The sequence below is a fragment of the Microcaecilia unicolor genome, chromosome 4, assembly GCF_901765095.1.
Source record: "Microcaecilia unicolor chromosome 4, aMicUni1.1, whole genome shotgun sequence".
NCBI classification, from domain to species: domain Eukaryota; kingdom Metazoa; phylum Chordata; class Amphibia; order Gymnophiona; family Siphonopidae; genus Microcaecilia; species Microcaecilia unicolor.
The window spans coordinates 141,605,827-141,626,268 of NC_044034.1; the positions used below are offsets into that span (position 1 = coordinate 141,605,827).

Here is a 20,442-nt window from a genome sequence, read left to right on the forward strand (position 1 = left end):
ACACATTAATTGATTTGATTTGCTTACTTTATTTTTTGTCTATTAGATTGTAAGCTCTTTGAGCAGGGACTGTCTTTCTTCTATGTTTGTGCAGTGCTGCGTACGCCTTGTAGCGCTATATAAAATGCTAAATAGTAGTAGTAGTAATGGATGGTCAGACTGAATAGGCCCTTGGTCTTTATCTGCCATCATTATCTATGTTTCTGTGATCTTTCCCTAAAGTGTTGCTGCCCTCTGTCATGGCAATGACCTTTTCTCTCATATGCCTCTCCCCATTAGCCAAAGTGGCGGTGTCAGGCTGCTACTCTCACCTTCTTGTAGGTTTCAAGTTCTTCTTCCACCTCAGTCTCACTGCTTTTCTTCCTTTGCAGATTATCCCATCCAGCTATTCACTCCACTACCTCTCCACATAGCTGTCTTTTATCAACCCCCTGATAAATTGCCCCTTCTTTTTTCACTGACTTTCACTCCTGGTTTTCCTTCTTTCTCAAACAATTCTCCCTTTTCATTCTTAGGAGCTTTAACATTCATTCTATTGACGCCTCTGAATCTTGTGCCTCCAAGCTTCTCGCATAGCTGGCAACTGAATGAGGTTAAAGCTCTACTACCCCTACTCACAGCATGGTCCCTGCCTTGATCTTGTCTTCTTCTCTAACTGCTCACTCTCAAATTTCTCCACCTCATTTGTTCCCCTCTCTATCATCTGATAACTTCCATACTTAATCACTCTTCCCCCTCAGTCTTGTGCAATCACTACCAACACATTTATGAATCTTCAGGCTGTTGACCCTTCATCATTTCCACCACAGATTTCCCTCTCCTCTCATCCTCTGTCAATGAAGCCAACTCTTCCTATGATATATTTATTATGTCCTCTGCTCTAGCCATGTTCCTCCCATTTTCCCATTCTATAAGGCTGGCTGACCTCCAGAATTTGCTATCACTTACTCTGCTGAGCACCTTTGGCTAAAATCCTGTGCCTAATCTGATTTCATAGCTTTCAAATTCTTGCTGATCTCTTTCCAGTCTACATTTACCCATGCCAAACAAGAGTAATAGTCCATTTCACAAACTCCTTTGCTGCCAATTCACATTGTCTCTTTGTCACATTGAACTTCCTCCATAAAGTTCTTCCACCTCATTCCTCCCTCTTCACTTTTTGCCCAAACTATTTGCCATGTACTTTCATGTCAAGGTTCACAAGGTTAATCTTGAATTCTCTGCCAGGTCACTTTCATCTTTCCTTCCTCCACTTCATTCTTGTATCTCTTCTTCAACCCCTGCCACCCTTTCTTCCTTTTCTGAAATCATAGAGGAGGAAACAGCACATCTTCTCTCCTTCCCCAAGCTCACTACCTATTCTTTTAACCCCATTCCTATCCATCTACTCAGCTTCTCCTCCTCTGCCTTCACATCTTTTATCTGTCATGGCTTCAATTTATCACTTTCCACTCTAACTGTTCCTGATGTCTTCAAACATACTGTGATTATACCACTGCTCAAAAAAATTCATTGGACCCCACCTGTCCTTCTAACTATCAATCCATTTCCCTCCTCCAAGCTACTTGAACATGCTGTTAATCACCGCTGTCATGACTTTATTTCATCTCAAGCTGTTTTTCATCCACCTCAATCTAATGTTCTCTACATTCTACAGAAATAGCCCTCGCCAAAGTCTCCAGTGACCAGTAACCTGTCCCTGGCCAGATTGAAGGACCTTTAGTCAATCCTCATTCTTCTTGACTTATCTGCTATTCCTTGATATGCTGTCCTCACTTGGATTTCAGGCCTTTATTCTAGTTTAGCTTTCTTTATATTTCTCCCATTGGACTTTTAGTGTCTGCTGTGGTGGATTCTTCTCCACTACTATCCCACTATCAGTTGGTGTAGCTCAGGGCTTAGTCTTGGGACCTCTTCTCTTCTTTCAGGCTTTCAATGCTTATAAATTCTAGAATATACAGCATTGTACACAAAAATAACCCTTAACAAGCAAAAACATTCAAAAGTCAAATATTTTCCTTATTCCTGAAAGTATCTCATTGAAGCAAAATGTATTTGTTCTTTCCTATGTTTTCGTAAACCTGATTCCTTTACAGAAGAATGAAATTAAAACCTTGAGCAAAAGATGTATTGAGTACATGGATGAGCAGATATTTTTGTAGGTTTATTTTTTAGCTCTAATTCTTTTCACAGCATAAAAGTTGGTAATTAGAAGCAATGAATAGATATTGCTATATAATATTTCTTGTTTAAGAATTATTAGGGCAGTGTTTTCCGAAGTCCAGTCCTGGAGTACCCCTTGCCAGTCAGGTTTTCAGGATATCCATAATGAATATGTATGAACTTGGTTTGCATGCACTGCCTCCATTATATGCAAATCTTTTTCATTCATATTCATTGTCGATATCATGAAAACCTGACTGGCAAGCAGTACACCAGGACCGGACTTGGGAAACACTATTATAGGGTTCAGTATTGAAAGGGATTTAAAAAGACAGGAGAGTCTTTTGCCCGACTAAACCCTGCAGGCCCAGAGTACTAGTTTGGAATCATGTCAAATAGAATGTAAAGCCTTATATATATTTCTTTTTTAAAGTTTTTAGATATGTGCACTGTTAAAATGAATCTTACTTCATCTGCAAAATGGCTATATGACTTGAATGGAAGAAAAATTGAAGATCTTTTAAATAGTAAGTATCAAGGTGTATTTTAGAGCGTAAGGCCTTATTTACTTAAACTTGGCGTTCGCTAATTAACCATTTCTAGTACAAGCAGATCTCTTACATCTTCTTCCGTAAAGATAGAAGCAAAGAATTCATTCAGTTTCTCTGCTATGGCCTTGTTCTCCCTGAGTGCCCCTTTTGCTTGTTTGTGATCTGATGGTCACACAGATTCCCTTGCAGGCTTTCTGTTTCTGATGTACCTGAAAAAGTTGTTATGTGAGTTTTAGCCTGTTTGTCAAGTTTCTCTCCATATTCTATATTAGCCTTCTTTATTAATGCTTTGCACCTGACTTGCCAGTGCTTATGTTTCTTCTTCTTTTCTTCATTTGGGTCCTTTTTTTCCATTCTTTGAAAGACATTCTTTTGACTCTAATAGCCTCTTTCACTTCACCTTTTAACCATTCTGGCTGTAGTTTTCTCTTCTTTCCACCTTTGCAATACGTGGAATGCATCTGGACTGGGCTTTCAAGATGGTATTTTTGAATAACATCCACGCCTGACTTAGAGGGGCATAATCGAAAGGGATGCCCAGTTTTGCTGAGGACGTCCTCGCAAAACGTCCCGATTGAGGGGCAGGGAGACCTGCATTATTGAAACAAGATGAACGTCCAAATCCTGAAATTTAGGTTGCCTTTAGAGATGGTCGTCCCTAGACTTGGTCGCTTCTGATTTTTGGCGATAATAGAAACCAAGGACGCCCATCTCAGAAACTACCAAATGTAAGCCCTTTGGTCATGGGAGGAGCCAGCATTCATAGTCACTGGTCCCCGTCACATGCCAGGACACCAACCGGGCACCCTAGGGGGCACTGCAGTGGACTTCACAAATTGCTCCCAGGTACATAGCTCCCTTACCTTGTGTGCTGAGCCCCCCAAATCTCACCCAAAACCCATTACCCACAACTGTACACCACTACCATAGCCCTTACAGGTGAAGAGGGGCACCTACATGTGGGTAGAATTTCTGGTGGGTTTTGGAGGGCTCACATTTACCAGCACAAGTGTAACAGGTAGGGGGGGATGGGACTGGGTCCGCCTGCCTGAAGTGCACTGCACCCACTAAAACTGCTCCAGGGACCTGCATACTGCTGTGATGGACCTGAGTATGACATTTGAGGCTGACATAGAGGCTGGCAAAAAATATTTTTAAAGATGTTTTTGAGGGTGGGAGGGGGTTAGTGACCACTGGGGGAGTAAGGGGAGGTCATCCCCGATTCTTTCCGGTGGTCATCTGGTCAGTTCGGGCACCTTTTTGTGCCTTGGTCGTAAAAAAAACAGGACCAGGTAAAGTCGTCCAAGTGCTCAACGGGGAAGCCCTTTTTTTTCCATTATGGGTCGAGGACGTCCATGTGTTAGGCACGCCCAAGTCCTGCCTTCGCTATGCCTTTGACACGCTCCTGTGAACTTTGGTCGTCCCTGTGATGGGAAGTAGTTGAGGACGCCCAAAATCGGCTTTCGATTATACCGATTTGGGTGACCCTGTGAGAAGGACGCCCATCTTCCGATTTGTGTCGAAAGATGGGTGTCCTTCTCTTTCGAAAATGAGCCTGTTAGTGTCCTAATCTTAGCAGCTGATCCTTTTAGCTTCTTTTTAACCATTTTCCTCATTTCATTATAATCATCCTTTCGAAAATTAAATTCAGCTACAGTAGATTTCCTTTGCGGGTTCATCCCAGATAGTAGCTCAAACTTGACGCTGTTATGATTACTGTTTCCCAGGGCACCCAACACTGCCACCTCTCACACTATGCCCTGCAAGCCATCAAGGACCAGATCCAAAATAGCTCCCCCTCTTGTCGGTTACTGGACCAGTTGCACCAAGAAGCAGTCATTTATTACATCTAGAAATATTTTCTCCCTGGCACTCCCTGATGTAACATTTATCCAGTCAATATCGGGGTAATTGATTTTTATTATAGTGTTGCTCAATTTGCCAACTTTCCTAATCTCTGAAAGCATTTCTTCATCTCTCTGTTTGTTCTGTCCTGGCGGACGGTAGTACAGCCCTACAAGAATACTCCTTCTGTTCACACATGGAATTTCTATCCATAATGATTCCATGCTGCTGTTTCATGTGGAATGTTTATTTTATTTGACTCAATTCCCTCTCCATCATTGCAATGCAATTTCTACCCTGTTAACACAGAGCGACATAATTGAACGGGGCGCCCAAGTTTTCCTGAGGACGTCCTCGCAGGACGTCCCGGCGAAGAGGCGGGGAAACCTGTATTATCGAAACAAGATGGGCGCCCATCTTTCGTTTCGATAATACGGTCGGGGACGCCCAAATCTCAACATTTAGGTCGACCTTAGAGATGGTCGTCCCCGGTTTTCGACGATACTGGAAACCGAGGGACACCCATCTCAGAAACGACCAAATGCAAGCCCTTTGGTCATGGAAGGAGCCAGCATTCGTAGTGCACTGGTCCCCCTGACATGCCAGGACACCAACCAGGCACCCTAGGGGGCACTGCAGTGGACTTCAGAAAAAGCTCCCAGGTGCATAGCTCCCTTACCTTGTATGCTGAGCCCCCCAACCCCCCCCCCCCAAAACCCACTCCCCACAACTGTACACCACTACCATAGACCTTAGGGATGAAGGGGGGCACCTAGACGTGGGTACAGTGAGTTTCTGGTGGGTTTTGGAGGGCTCGCTGTTTCCTCCACAAGTGTAACAGGTAGGGGGGGATGGGACTGGGTCCGCCTGCCTGAAGTGCACTGCACCACTAAAATTGCTCCAGGGACCTGCATACTGCTGTAAGGGAGCTGGATATGACATTTGAGGCTGGCATAGAGGCTGGCAAAAAATATTTTTAAAGGTTTTTTTGAGGGTGGGAGGGGGTTAGTGACCACTGGGGGAGTAAGGGGAGGTCATCCCCGATTCCCTCCGGTGGTCATCTGGTCAGTTTGGGCACCTTTTTGAGGCTTGGTCGCCAGAAAAAATGGACCAAGTAAAGTCAGCCAAGTGCTCATCAGGGACGCCCTTCTTTTCTCCATTATTGGCCGAGGACGCCCGTGTGTTAAGCACGCCCCAGTCCCACCTTCGCTATGCTTCCGACATGCCCCCGGGAACTTTGGTCATCCTCGCGATGGAAAGCAGTTGAGGACGCCCAAAATCTGCTTTTGATTATGCCAATTTGGGCGACCCTGGAAGAAGGACGCCCATCTCCCGATTTGTGTTGAAAGATGGGCGCCCTTCTCTTTAGAAAATAAACCGGTAAGTGGACCAGGAGCAAATTACTCAGAACTACAGCCTGAAAAGTGTGTCTATCCACCTGCTGGAGATAAAAAATACGGAGGAGTTGGCCTGGATGCCAAGAGAGCCTTGGGGCACCTTTGTCATAAGTGAGGATTTTTGCTGGGGTGTCAGGGGGAGGGGCTTCTTTGTAAGGGAGAGACTGGGGGTTTTGTTCCTCTTTCTTAAGTACCGGCTCCTTTAAGATGCTTCTGGAAAGAAAAATAATGCAGCTTGCAAGAGTAATTGTGTTATTCATTTAAATCCCATTTAAGATAGAATATAGAAATAGGAATTCAAATGTCAAGGTAGTTATGTTTCAGTTTCCACTAGTATTTTAGAAGAGGATTTGCAGATATAAAACCTTGTCTAAAATACATGCAGGAGTGAATATTTGTGCACTGGCTACATGCAGTAGGAGCATCCATTTTGCAAATGTTAATGTCTAAAATAACAAAACTATCAAAATGGCAGCTAGAAGCTGGACAAAACCATTTTCTTTTTTCAATTTTAGCTGTAACCGAAACCACAGAATCCTCCATGCCCTCCTCCTCCTCCCCCTGAATAAAAGTAGCCCCTCCCCTTTGAACAAAAGTAACCCCCTATCCTGGGCCTACTTTAGAGTTCCTGGTAGTCTGCTGGCTAGTCGAGGCAGGAATGATCCCACTTTTGCCTATGTCGTCTCCATCATCTGTCAAAATAACTCTCCGTTCTCCCTTCTCCTTCTCACTATCTTGTTCATTTCTCTCTCCTTTTCTGCCTAAGACTGTGATTTAGAAAGATCTGTTATTAGGCTAGTGGCATATTTTAGTTTTTTCTCCCAAGTGATTCTCTGTGTACAGTCATATAATCACTGCTTTTCTTTCAACCAAGAAATAGTGTGGAAAATAGTGGGAATTAGCAGTACATTCTTAACTAATTTTCTTTTTCTGGGCATAGTTGTAACTGCTCCTATAATGTCATAGTTGCTTCTGAGTTGGTTTAAGAGTGATTGCCTAAAACTTTAAAATGCTTAATTATTATTACAATATTTAATTTGATATTCATTGTGAAACTGTTAATAGTAAGGACTTAATGCGATAGTCATACAGATTTAATAAGCATGCCCATGTGAACTCCTATTTTAATTTAGCAGTTAATAATATACCAAGTTCTACTAGTGTATGTAGTCTAATTCTTTCTTATGGGTGATTCTGAATATGTGAAGCAGCAGATGCTAGTGAAAGAGCTCATGTTCTGCTGTTGGAAGGATGCTCTGCCCATGCTGCCTGCTTAAGTCCAGTGGTGGCTTGAATTTGGTTATAAATTAACTTATAAATTAACCATACGTCCACTATTAACACTTTTCTTATATTAAAAGGTACAGACTGTCAGAAATGCAAAGCTTGCTCAGTGATATGAGACCCTAAATAAGTCAGTCACTGTAAATGGGCCTCATATCACTGAGCAAGTTTTGCATGTCAGATGGTCTGTACCTTTTTAATGAAAGAAAAGTATTAATAGTGGATGTATTGTTAATTTATAAATATTATAGCGTTGGATAATTATCCACTATTTTGTTGTAATAAAGCAGCAGTGATTGCTACATTCCAAAATAAATTGCAAATTGCAAAGCATGATGTATATATTATGAATTACAGTCTGTAAATTGCCAGGTGGGATCAAAAAACCAAAATAAATTGTGAATTAAAGTAAAAATGATGAATCACTGGAAGGGTAATCATTGATTGCAAATTTTGCAGTGAGACACTTCTAAACATTTAAATGCAAAATGAGTTTCTGTGATTCCTTCATCAGCGTTTAGTTTCATAAAAATATTTGTTCCTGCAGAACTTTATAGGAAAGAAACTTATTTTTTACTTACTTCTTAGCATAAACCAGCTGTAAAATAACTGTTCTCCCAGAGTTCCATATCTTTTAGAAGCTTTTGGCAGGCATGCAATGCACATGCACGAGTACCTTCCCGCCTACCTGAGTCATGTGGGACCCCAGTTTCATTTTCACTGCAGAGCTGAGAAGACACTCCAGTCGATATTCAGCCGCTGGCAGTCAGCATTTTTTAAAAAATGCTTACTGTCACCGGCTGAATTAACTACCAGTATTCAGTGCCCGGCGACGTCCAGGCACTGGCACTGAATATTGGGCCAAATGTAGGTGGGCAGGCTATCAGAGCTTTTGCGAGCCTGGCTTAAATTTCAACCATTTTGCGGCGTTGCAGGAAGAGGAGGGAGGTAGGCTACCCTCCCTCCTGCAACCCACAAGGTAGGGGGGGGGGGGCTGGACCACCAGGGACCCCTCCCTCCATGAACCTTGGGGGGACGAACAGAGGTCCAGCGGACCTCCAGCCCCCCTGTTGCTGGGGGGGGGGGGGGTTGGTTGGTCGCCCACTAGGCCACCAGGGACCCTTTGCTGGAGGAGTTAGGTGAGGCTGGAGACCCACTGGATCTCCAGCCCTCCCTGAACCTAGGTGGGGGGGATCGTCGGGGCAGGTTTGCTGTTGGGGGGAATGGGGGCCTGCCAGCATGGACCCCCAGACTTTTAAGCAAGACCCCCTACCCACAGGAAACCCCCTCCCAAGAGCCCAAGGCAAGACCCTCCGTACTTCCCCAAAGATTCCCCCCAGACCCCACAGTAAGACCTGCCCCCCCACCCCCATAATTAATGAGTTACCACATATTAGTGAATCCTGCGGTAAATTAAGCTGAGGTGGAAACTGCGTTATTTACTGTAGCATAGTGACTACTCCCCTTATTGTCTTGCAAACTGTTACTACTTCTCCTGCTCTTTTTCACAAAGGGCTACATTTACTAACCTGCATTATTTCATTGAATTGCATTATTGCAATCAATGTGATTTATTAGTAAATACGCCCCACTGATACTAATGGGACTTCTATTAATTAACACATGTTATTTGCATTCACGTATGTTAATGGAGTGGAGGAGTAGCCTAATGATTGTAGCTGCAGACTGAGAACCAGGGAAGCCTGGTTCAAATCAAAGCATGGCTGCTTATGATTTTGGGTAAGTCACTTAACCCTCCATTGTCTCAGGTACAAACATGAAGGGATATGTTTGACAGCTGAATTTCAGAACAATTAGAAATAGCAGATTGGTAGGTCTTTATGTTACATAGGACTTTGTTTTCAGTTTGGATTATCATCCATGATTGCTGTAGGTTCCCTGCCAGTCTGTGAAATTGATTGTTATTTAGGGCTTCATTTTTAGGGAGGAGTATCACTTGTATTTTATTTATTTATTTATTTGGATTTAACTTGCCCCCCTTTTCAGTAATAATTCAAGGTGAGTTACACTCAAGTACAATAGGTATTTCCCTGTTTTCAGAGATCTTACAATGTAATTTTGTACCTGTGGTAATGGAGGTTTAAATGACTTGCCTAAGATCATAAGGAATAGCAGCAGGATTTGAACCTATGACAATTAATGTCCATATTTTTTGTTTTCATTATTTTATAATACTAATACAGTGGGTTATACTATTGTCAATACATCAACATGTCTTTAATTCTCAACTGTTTACATATTTACATGAAGAATCAATGAACTATGCCTCTTATAGACAGAGAACTGATATATGTGACAGACTTGTAAACCATATTAATTGCTATATAGTTTTAGTGATTAATAGTTCAGAACATTACCCCAATAAAGGAAGTTAAATGACTAAAGTGAAATATATTCTTTAGAATTCTATTTGCTAGATTTATGAAATGTTTATCTTGTAAAAATTAACATCTTTTATATATCTAGTTATGTAGATAACTTAATTCTATATGTTGACTTGTCCTACCCCTCTGTTAACAGAAAAAAAGATGTATGGGGTGAAAGAAGTAGTAAGTTATAAAGTGTATTGGAAAACTACCAAATGTCTCCTACAAATGGAATCCATTCAGAATCAGTAAGCGTATGATGAGAGAAGTGGCCTTGAATATCGCCTTTAGATTTCATGCTGTTTCAAGGCCAGCCCTGAACATGGCAACTCTTATTTCAACACACAGTACCTCTTCACTCTCAATTTAACCCAAAAATCTGATGAACCCATTACTCCAAACTTGATTTCATGGAACAAGGAATAGATATAGTTACAAATGATCAATCATAAGCCTCAAGGCATTAACATTTCACACCATTTTGGTTCAGTTGCCCAAGCAGAAGATGTGCCAGCATATTTAATACACCAGTATTTCATTCATTTTTAGAAAAGGCATGACTTGAACAGCATTTTAGAAACTGAGGAAACTTTATATGATTTTATGCTTCCTAACTATCTAATGTCATAATGCTTCCACTTCTAAACAATTAAAGTATTCAGGTATTCTGGAAAGGTCACAGAGACCTTTTGTATGGGTTCACAACCCCTGCTTTATGAAATACTATGCCTTCTATAGGGCCATGTTCTATTAGACTTCATTGTGCAGATCAATGTCTTGTTCAGCAGCACTGTAACATTGTAGACCCCACAGGCATATGCTGTCAGTTTAATGGGATCAATGCAAAAGAAGCAGCTGGGAAAGATTGCTCTAAGTAGCAATCATGTGCTTGTCATTCCCTTCAATGGTAGAAAACTCCAAATTTGGATAAGCATCATTATTTAAGAAAACGAATGCTGAAGCATCTCTCATAAGCACCTTAGGGACAATAAGATTTGACATATAGCATGTAAACAAAAGTACACAGCAGCTGGTAGATTAGTTTTGTTTGACTAAAAACTATACTAACATAATTCCAGCTGCAGAGGATCCTGTATGTTCCTGGATTACCCTAAAGACAGAGGATCCCTATTTAGAAACATGGAATCAAAGTAAACTTAAAAGACCTTCGGACTTTAAACAGGGTGTAGAGGGGTGTAAGCTGCATGCATTTGGGCTCTCCCCCCTCCTTGATTATGGTAAAGTGATATATGCTAGTCTCCCTGCTATGAGTTTAAAAAGATTACAAACTTTATACAAACTGTACAGCTTTAGTTAGGAAGTATGGCCTAATGGTTACTGCAGCGGACTGAGATCCTGGAGAACTGAGTTCAATTCCCATTACAGCTCCTTGTGACCCTGGGCAACTCACTTAACCCAGGGAAGCAAAGGGGGGGGGGGGGGGGTCCATGCCTTCCACAAAGAAGCAAGCACAACACACAAGGGTGGAAGGAAAAACCAAGTCCAAATGAGCAGCCCAAACAGGAAATTAGAGTGTCAGAACAAGTTTATTGGGACTCTACACAGTCCGTGTTTCAGCAACAAGCTTTCCTCAGGGGTCAAAATATTTAAAGGTACAACAGCAACTTAGAGAGCATTAAAGCCCTTAAAAGGCACAGACATAAAGTGCTACAACAGCAAATTGAATGGTCTTAGGGGGAGAGCCAAACAAAAAAAAAAAAAGTGCCCCAGCTACAAAAACTTAGATTGTAAGCCCCAGGGGCGTAGCTACGGGTGAATTTCAGCCCAGGCCCACCCAGCGCCAGCACCCATTGCCGGCCACTGCTGCTTTTCCTGTTGAGCAGCAGGGCCGGCGCTACAAAAAGAAGAAGCACTAACGGCGCTAAGGACGAGAAATGTTTAAAAAAAAAAAAAAAGCGCGGCACCGGCAGGCACTGTCTCGGCAGCCTTGAGGCATTGGCTGCTGAGGCATTGGCTGCTGGCTCGCAGGCTCCTCCCGTCTGCGGGAGGAGCCTGCGAGCCAGCAGCCAATGCCTCAGCAGCCAATGCCTCAAGGCTGCCGAGACAGTGCCTGCCGGTGCCGCGCTTTTTTTTTTTTTTAAACATTTCTCGTCCTTAGCGCCGTTAGCGCTTCTTCTTTTTTGTAGCACCGGCCCTGCTGCTCAACAGGAAAAGCAGCAGTGGCCGGCAATGGGGGCTGGGGCTGGCGCTGGCATGCAGGGCGGGCCTCGTCGAAGAAAAGAGGGAAAACATGGAAGGATGGGGAGAAAAAGAGGGAAAACAGATGGAAGGATGGGGAGAAAGAGGGAAAACATGGAAGGATGGGGAGAAAAGAGGGAAAACAGATGGAAGGATGGCAGAGAATGAGGGAAAACATGGATGGATGGGGAGAATGAGGGAAAACATGGAAGGATGGGGAGAAAAGAGGGAAAACAGATGGAAGGATGGTAGAGAATGAGGGAAACATGGAAGGATGGGGAGAATGAGGGAAAACATGGAAGGGTGGGGAGAAAAGAGGGAAAACAGATGGAAGGATGGCAGAGAATGAGGGAAAACATGGAAGGATGGGGAGAAAAGAGGGAAAACAGAATTGCAGAGAATGAGGGAAAAGAGGGAAGGATGGGGAGAAAAGAGGGAAAACAGATGGAAGGATGGCAGAGAATGAGGGAAAACATGGAAGGATGGGGAGAAAGAGGGAAAACATGGAAGGATGGGGAGAAAAGATAGAAAACAGATGGAAGGATGGGGAGAGAAAGGGAAAACGGATGGATGGGGAGAGAGACTCTGGATGGAAGGATGGGGAGAGAGACTGGAAGGATGCAGAGAAAGGTGAGAGACTGGAAGGATGTGGAGAGAGAAGGGACACTGAACAGAAAAGGGTAGAGTGATACAGAGACACTGGTTAGAAAGAGGGAGAGAGACATTAGATGGAAGGATCAGGAGAGAGGATAGATGGATGGAAGGATGGGGAGAGAAAGAGGGAAGACGCTGGATGGAAGGGTAGGGAGAAAGAGGTGACACTGGACGGAAGGATGCAGAAAGAAAGAGGGGAGACTACTGGAAGGATGGGGAGAGAGAGGGGAGACTGGAAGGATGGGGAGAGAAAGAAGAGAACTGCTGGATGGAAAAGGAGAGTAGTGAAAGACTGGAGAATAAGAGGAAGGGGCATGGGGAGAACAAGGGTGAGAAAAAGATGAAAAGCCATAAGTAGATGAAGGAAATTAAAGAATGGATAGTAAGAATGAATTAAATCAGGACAGAGAGAGAGAGAGAGGCAGAAAAATATTGAAGAAAGCAAAGAAAAAGGAGAGAAAAATGAGAAATGGCCAGGAAACCGTGGCAGAAGAGTTAAGCGAAAACGAAGGAAAGCAGAATCTAGAGACTGGGAGCGACACAATGAGAAAAAGTAAATGGCCATACAAGAAAGGTAAAGAAAATTATTTTATTTTTAATTTAGGATAAAGTAATATGGTACCTGTGTTAATGAAGTTTCAGAGACCAATACTTCCTTCCTTAGGTCAGGCGAGGATACCGTAACAGCATTATACTGACCTGAGGCAGGAGGTTTTGGCCTCTGAAAGCTCACTGAAAAGGGTGTTATGCTATTAAATACATTTTCTGAAATCTGATGCACTGAAAAGCAGCACTTTACCCTGTGTGACAAATGCATCTGATTAGCGTGACTAAATTTTGCTGGGGGAGGGGGGTAGAGAGAAAATTTTGTGCCCACCCACTTTGGGTTCAGGCCCATCCAAAATTGGCAGTCTGGCTACGCCACTGGTAAGCCCACTAGGGACAGAGAGAGTACCTGCATATAATATTTACAGAACTATGTAGAAATGATTGGCAGTAGTAGTATTTGTTTGTCCGAGGACAAGCAGGCTGTTTGTTCTCACATGTGGGTTGATGTCCGCGTCGGCCCGGGAATCGGACGACTATTTTGCAAGCAAAATATTAAAAAACCTTTCCAGAGTCTTCTGGCGCGTGTGCAGCGCGCACTGCACATGTGCGGCCGTCTTCCCGCCCGTCGCGTGAGCGTTCCCGCTCAGTTATTTTTTCTCTGCGGTGAGGTGCAGTCAAGTTGTCCTCACAGATCCTCACAGGCCCGGGAAAAAGTTTTCTATTTTTTTGTCTTTTTCCTATTTATTTTCTTTTTTATAGTGAAATTTATAGTTAAAAAAAAGCGCTTGTAGTTTTTCTTTATTTTTTGTCCTTTTTAAGTTTCCTTTATTTTTTGACACGGCCGGGTTGCTCCTTTCTTTTCGTGCCCTTTTTTCTTTTAAAAGGCACGATCGCGTCTTTTGATTTCGCCGAAGCCGTTTTTTCTTCCATGTCATCGAAGACGCCCAGCAGCTTCAAACGTTGTACTCAGTGCAACCAGACTATCTCAGGTACCGATACCCACGCTTGGTGTATTTATTTATTTATTTTAGTACATTTATACCCCGCCTTTTGCCACAGTGTTGCAGCCCCAAAGCGGCTTACAAAGAACCAACTAAATAAATACAATACAGTTACATTTCAGTAGTAAGAGCGGGAAAACATGATAGGAGGATAAGATAAGAAGGGAAAGGTAAGGGAGGCAAAGATGAATGGCGAAAGTCCTGGCGGGCCAAGGGGAACGATGGAGATCCAGATTAGACAGAGGACTGGCGCAAGTTCTGGCAAGACGATCCTCGGACAAGCACTGGGAGAGCAGCAACAGCGGGCGGCCAGGAGAGAGGCAACGATCACCAGAAGCCGATGAAAACTGAAGACCAATGGTGCAGATTTCAAAATGGAGAATCGAACAGTCCTCCTCCGCAGCTCCAACTGTCGGGACCCTCCAAGCCAGGGCAGCAAAGGCGATGAAGATCAGGAAAGAGGCAGCCGCAGCAAACATACAGCAGACTACGGCTCCCCGGACCGAAACAAGCTTAAGCCAGCAGATAATCCAAAGCCGGACGCCGATGGATTTCCCGAGGGCCCTCAAGGTCAGCAGAGCAGGCCACACAAGCAGAAGGAGAGCTAGTTTAAATCCCTCTTCAAAACAGCAACGGGAAGGAGCCATCCAGCAGCCACACCCGTGCACCGCATCGTGGGGAGCCAAACCTCGCACTTCCGCACCCAGCACCGGGCCAGCCGCTTGTAGTCTGTGTCTTTGCATGAAGAAACGGACCCAAGCGTCTCGAGAAACCCAACGAGAGAAGCTTTTTGGGGCTCAGTCCGGTCCTTTGACTTTGACGTCGACATCAACATCGGTACCAAGGTCAGCGGTGTTGACATCGAGGGACGCATCGACGTCGGGAGCTAAGGTAATGGCTGTGGATCAACCAAATCGTTCTGGGAGCAGTGAGGCATCGAGTGGGTCTCCACCTGTCTTGAGGCCTCCTGTTATGTAGGCCCCCCCCGAGGAGACGTGAGGATTCCACGTCTTCCTCATTGGTACCGAGGAGTCTCGATGACGGGCGTCAAGCGAAGGCGAAGAAACACCGTCATCGTTCTCCTTCGACATACAGTGCCGGGAGCTCCAGGGTGTTGAGAGATTCGGCACCCGAGAAGAAACGTCACGTCGAGAGGATCACTCTCCCTCTATACAGGAGGTGCCGATGCGTCGGTCTAGCAGCCCGGTACCTGCTCCCGAGCCTGGACAAATTCTGCCACCGGCTTCTGTACCGACCCCGCAGCCTTGTCTGACTGCAGCTCTCGATGAGCGCATCAGGCAGGGCCCTGCTTCCAGAGTAGAGAGTTGCACGGGGACAGAAACTTTACCCATCCCCGCCCATCCCCGCTGGAATCTTACCCGTCCCCACCCATCCCCACTGGAATCTTACCCATCCCCACCCATCCCCGCAAAAATTTAAACCATCCCAACCCGTCCCCACCCGTCCCTGCAAGAATTTAACCCATCCCTACCCATCCCCGTAAGAATTTAATAGTACATAAAAGAAAGTTCCAGTCAGCTCCCTCAATCTCTCTCTGGATTTGAGCCACAGCACTGTAGGCAAGGAAGGAACGGAAGTTGGAACTTGGAACACTCTGGTGCGCACATGTAAGATTTGTCTCTGATTCACTGGCAGTGTGTGCAGAGAGGTTGCCACATGCACGCGCCAGTAGATCAGGTGACATCTGATTCTCGTGCCTGTGTCAGAGCTGAGGTCTGTGCACCAGCCTGGGAGCAAAGAGGATTAATAGTAACATAGTAAGTGACAGCAAATAGACCTGAACGGTCCATCCACTCTGCCCAATAGTCACACTCATGATCAATTCATCATTAAATCAACAAGTGTGATATTATATACTTGATTATGGTCTTTCTTTCATGTTTCTGGAACAAAGACCACAGAAGTCTATCTGGCCCCATCCTTATGTTCCAACTGCTGGAGTTGCCATCGAAGCCCACTCCAGCCTATTCATGTTCTCATTTGTGGGACACAGACCATAAAAGTCTGTCCAGCACTGTCCTCATGTTCCAGCCACTGAAGTTGCTGTCTAAGCCCTTTCCAGCCCATCCTACACCAGATTGCCATGTATGAGACACAGACCATACATGTCTGCCAGGTATCAGCCCTAGTTCATCACAGCCAGAGTCGCCATCTAAGCCTCACTTGACACATCCACACACATGCAGCCATTTAAGGTTAGGTTTTTTATAACTTCCATTTTCTATTTAGAGATCCTCTGTGTTCATCCCACGCCTTTTTGAATTCCGTCATCATTTGTGACTCTACCACCTCCTTAATGGAAGACTTTCCACATTTATGCTGTTAAAGCAAGGCGGAAGAGGAGGAGAAGGAGGAGACAGCACTCAAAGAAATTGGTATTCGGTAGATGAGAGGCTGGTGCAGGTGGAGCTTACAATTCCATGGGAAGCCCACAGAACTGGTTCCATCCCCGCAGGAACCCCGCAGGAACTGACTCCGTCCCCGCGGGAACCCCGCAGAACAGCTTCCATCCCCGCGGGAACCACGCAGGAACTGCCTCCGTCCCTGCGGGAATCCCGCGGGTTCCACGGGATTCCCGCGGGGACGGAAGCCGTGCAGCTCTCTATTCCAGAGCTTCTGGAAGGGTTACTGCGCCAGTCTGCTTCGGTGTCGGGGGTGCTTGCACCTTCTGTACCGTCTGCTGCAGCGGTACCTGGCCCTTCGCCTGTGGTAAGGTCCCCGACCTCGGTGCCGCCTGCGGCATCGGTGTCGGCTGCCACCCAGATCGACTCTCTTCTGATGTTGGTGGAGGAAGCTTCACCGGAGTCCAGGCGGGCATCGACTTCTCGGCATCGCCATCGAGGACATCATTCCTCGGTGTCGAGGCAGGCTCAGTTTCGGACTGCTCTGAGGGGTTTCTTGTCCGATACTGAAGATGAGCGTTCGTGGGAGGAAGAGGAGGATCCCAGGTACTTTTCTTCTGACGAGTCCTATGGGACTCCTTCTGAACCTTCCCCTCCACCAGAAAGGAGACTGTCTCCACCGGAGAGTTTATCCTTTACCTCCTTTGTCCAGGAAATGGCTGCGGTTATTCCCTTCCCTATGGAGGTTGAGGATGAGCCCAGGGCTGAGATGCTCGAGGTCCTGGATTATCCTTTTCCACCTAGAGATGCTGCAACGGCTCCTTTGCATAATGTACTCAAGGAAGTCCTTATGCGAAACTGGTCGTTCCCTCTGTCTAACCCCGTGATCCCGAAGAGAACTGAATCCCAATATCGGATCCACGGGGAACCTGGATTGATGAATTCTCAGCTACTTCACAATTCCATGGTGGTGGACTCCGCTCTCAAAAGAGCTAAGAGTACTAGGGACTATGCCTCGGCTCCCCCAGGCAGAGAATCTAGAACCTTGGACTCTTTTGGGAGGAAGGCGTATCAGGCCGCTATGGTTGCTGCCAAAATCCAAACATACCAGCTCTTCATGAGCATCCATTTGTGGAACTCGGTGAGGCAACTGTCTAGCTTGGTTGATGTGCTCCCTCCGGAGCAGGCCGAGCCTTTTCGCCAGGTGGTCAGGCAGCAGAAGGCATGTCGAAAATTCCTGGCCAGGGGTACGTTAGATACTTTTGATGTAGCATCCAGAATCGCTGCCCCAAGGTATAGTGATGTGCAGACTCTCATGGCTGCATGTCTCTGACCTGGAACATTTGGTCCAGCAGCAGATGGCGGATGTTCCTTGCCGGGGGGGTATAAGCTTTTTGGTAAGAAAGTAGAGGATCTGGTTGAGCAGCTGAAAAAGCACAATGATGCTATGGATTCTCTCTCCCGCCGGGTGTCTTCTGCTACTACTTCCTCATCTAGGAGGTTTTTTTGAAGGGAAGAGGAGTGCACCCTCTTCCTGTGCTAGGCGTAGGTACACTCCTGCTTCTCAGCAGCCTGTCCAGGCTCAGTCCCAACGCACTCGTTTTCGTCAACAGTATGTGCCTATGGCCTCTGTAGCTCCCCAGCAAAAGCAAGGGACGGGCTTTTGAATGGCTCCAGTTCAGCATAGCCTCAGAAAAAGTGTCCGTGCCGGACGACTTGCCGGTCGGGGGGAGGTTGATACTTTTTCAACAAATGTGGCCTCTCATAACCTCTAACCGGTGGATTCTTCAAATAGTGCGGTCAGGATACACCCTCAATGTGGAATCCAAACCTCCAAATTGTCCACTGGGAACTCATTCATACAGTTCCCAGCACAAACAGGTACTTGCAGAGGAACTCTCTGCCCTTCAACAGGCCCAAGCGATCAAACCCTTTCCACCAGGGGAAGAAAGGCTGGGATTCTATTCCAGGTACTTCCTTGTGCAAAAGAAAACAGGGGATGCGTCCCATCCTAGACCTAATGGCCCTGAACAAATTTCTACTCCGAGAAAAGTTCAGGATGGTTTCCCTGGGCACCCTTCTTCCCATGATTCAGGAAAACAATTGGCTATGTTCTCAGGACTTAAAGGATGCTTACACCCACATCTCGATACTCCCAGCTCACAGGAAGTATCTTCGATTTCGGCTAGGAACACAGCACTTTCAGTACCGTGTACTGCCTTTTGGCCTGGCATCTGCGCCCAGAGTGTTTACCAAATGCCTAGCTGTAGTCGCAGCGTCGCTATGCGGGCTGGGAGTGCATGTGTTTCCTTATCTCGATGATTGGCTGGTGAAGAGCACCTCGGAGGAGGGTGCTCTGGAGTCCATGCGAATAACTATTTGGGTGCTAGAGCTACTGGGGTTCATCATAAATTATCCCAAGTCCCATCTCACCCCGCTCCAAAAATTGGAATTCATTGGAGCCCTGTTGAACAATCAGACAGCTCGAGCTTACCTTCCCAAGGCAAGGGCGGACAACCTTCTGTCCCTGGTTGTCCATGGTTCGAGCGTCCCAGCAGGTCACGGCTCAGCAGATGTTGAGACTTCTGGGGCACATGGCCTCTACAGTTCATGTAACTCCCATGGCACGTCTACATATGAGATCAGCTCAATGGACCCTAGCTTCCCAGTGGTTTCAAGCTGCGAGGGATCTAGAATGTAGTCCAAATGTCCACTAGCTTTCGGAATTCTCTTCAGTGGTGGACAATTCGATCCAATTTGACCTTGGGGCGACCATTCCAAGTTCGTCAGCCATAGAAAGTACTGACAACGGATGCATCTCTCCTGGGGTGGGGAGCTCATGTAGATGAGCCCCACACTCAGGGAGCCTGGTCCTTTCAGACAAAAGGTCTGCAGATCAACCTCCTGTAATTAAGAGCAATCTGGAATGCTCTAAAGGCTTTTAGAGATTGGCTGTCCAACCAAGTCATTTTAATTCAGACAGACAATCAGGTTGCCATGTACTACACCAACAAGCAGGGGGGCACCGGATCTCGCCCTCTGTGTCAGGAAGCCGTTCAGATGTGGCTTTGGGTACGCTGTCATGCATGTTTCTCCAAGCCACTTACCTGACAGGTATAAACAACAGTCTGGCTGCCAGACTGAGCAGGATAATTCAACCTCAAGAGTGGTCTCTAAACATGGGCGTAGTCCGCAAGATCTTCCGAGCTTGGGGCACCCCCTCGGTGGATCTTTTTGCCACCCAGATCAATCACAAGGTCCCTCAGTTCTGTTCCAGGCTTCAGGCCCATGACAGACTAGCATTAGATGCCTTTCTCCTGCATTGGGGAACAGGTCTTCTGTATGCGTATCCTCCCATACCTCTAGTAAGGAAGACTTTGCTGAAACTCAAGCAAGACTGCGGAACCATGATCCTGATTGCACCCTTCTGGCTGTGTCACATTTGGTTCTCTCTTCTTCTGGAGTTGTCCTCTGAAGAACCGTGGAGATTGGACTGTTTTCCAACCCTCATCACTCAGAATGAGGGGTCGCTTCTTCATCCCAACCTCCAGTCTCTGGCTCTCACGGCCTGGATGTTGAGAGCTTAGAATTTGCCTCCTTGGGTCTTTCAGAGGGTGTCTCTCGAGTCTTGCTTGCTTCCAGGAAAGATTCCACAAAGAGGTGTTACTCTTTTAAATGGAGGAGGTTTGCCGTCTGGTGTGACAGCAAGGCCCTAGATCCTCTTTCTTGTCCTACACAGACCCTGTTTGAATACCTTCTACACTTTTCAGAGTCTGGTCTCAAGACCAACTCCGTAAGGGTTCACCTTAGTGCAATTAGTGCTTATCACCGCTGTGTAGAGGGTAAGCCTATCTCTGGACAGCCTTTAGTTTGCTTCATGAGAGGTTTGCTTTTGTCAAAGCCCTCTGTCAAACCTCCTCCAGTGTCATGGGATCTCAACGTTGTTCTCACCCAGCTGATGAAAGCTCCTTTTCAGCCACTGAATTCCTGCCATCTGAAGTACTTGACCTGGAAGGTCGTTTTTTTGGTGGCTGTTACTTCAGCTCGTA

General features: G+C 45.7%; 1 protein-coding gene across 2 annotated transcripts in view; it reads left to right on the plus strand.

The window, feature by feature from the left end:
* DCDC1 (doublecortin domain containing 1) overlaps nt 1–20,442 on the plus strand; it is a 556,169-nt gene that overhangs the window by 134,980 nt on the left and 400,747 nt on the right. For both annotated transcript variants that reach the window (XM_030200682.1, XM_030200683.1), the window contains one exon: nt 2,597–2,690. In XM_030200682.1, coding sequence (XP_030056542.1) covers nt 2,597–2,690 — 94 coding nt within the window. The remainder of the gene's footprint in view (nt 1–2,596; nt 2,691–20,442) is intronic.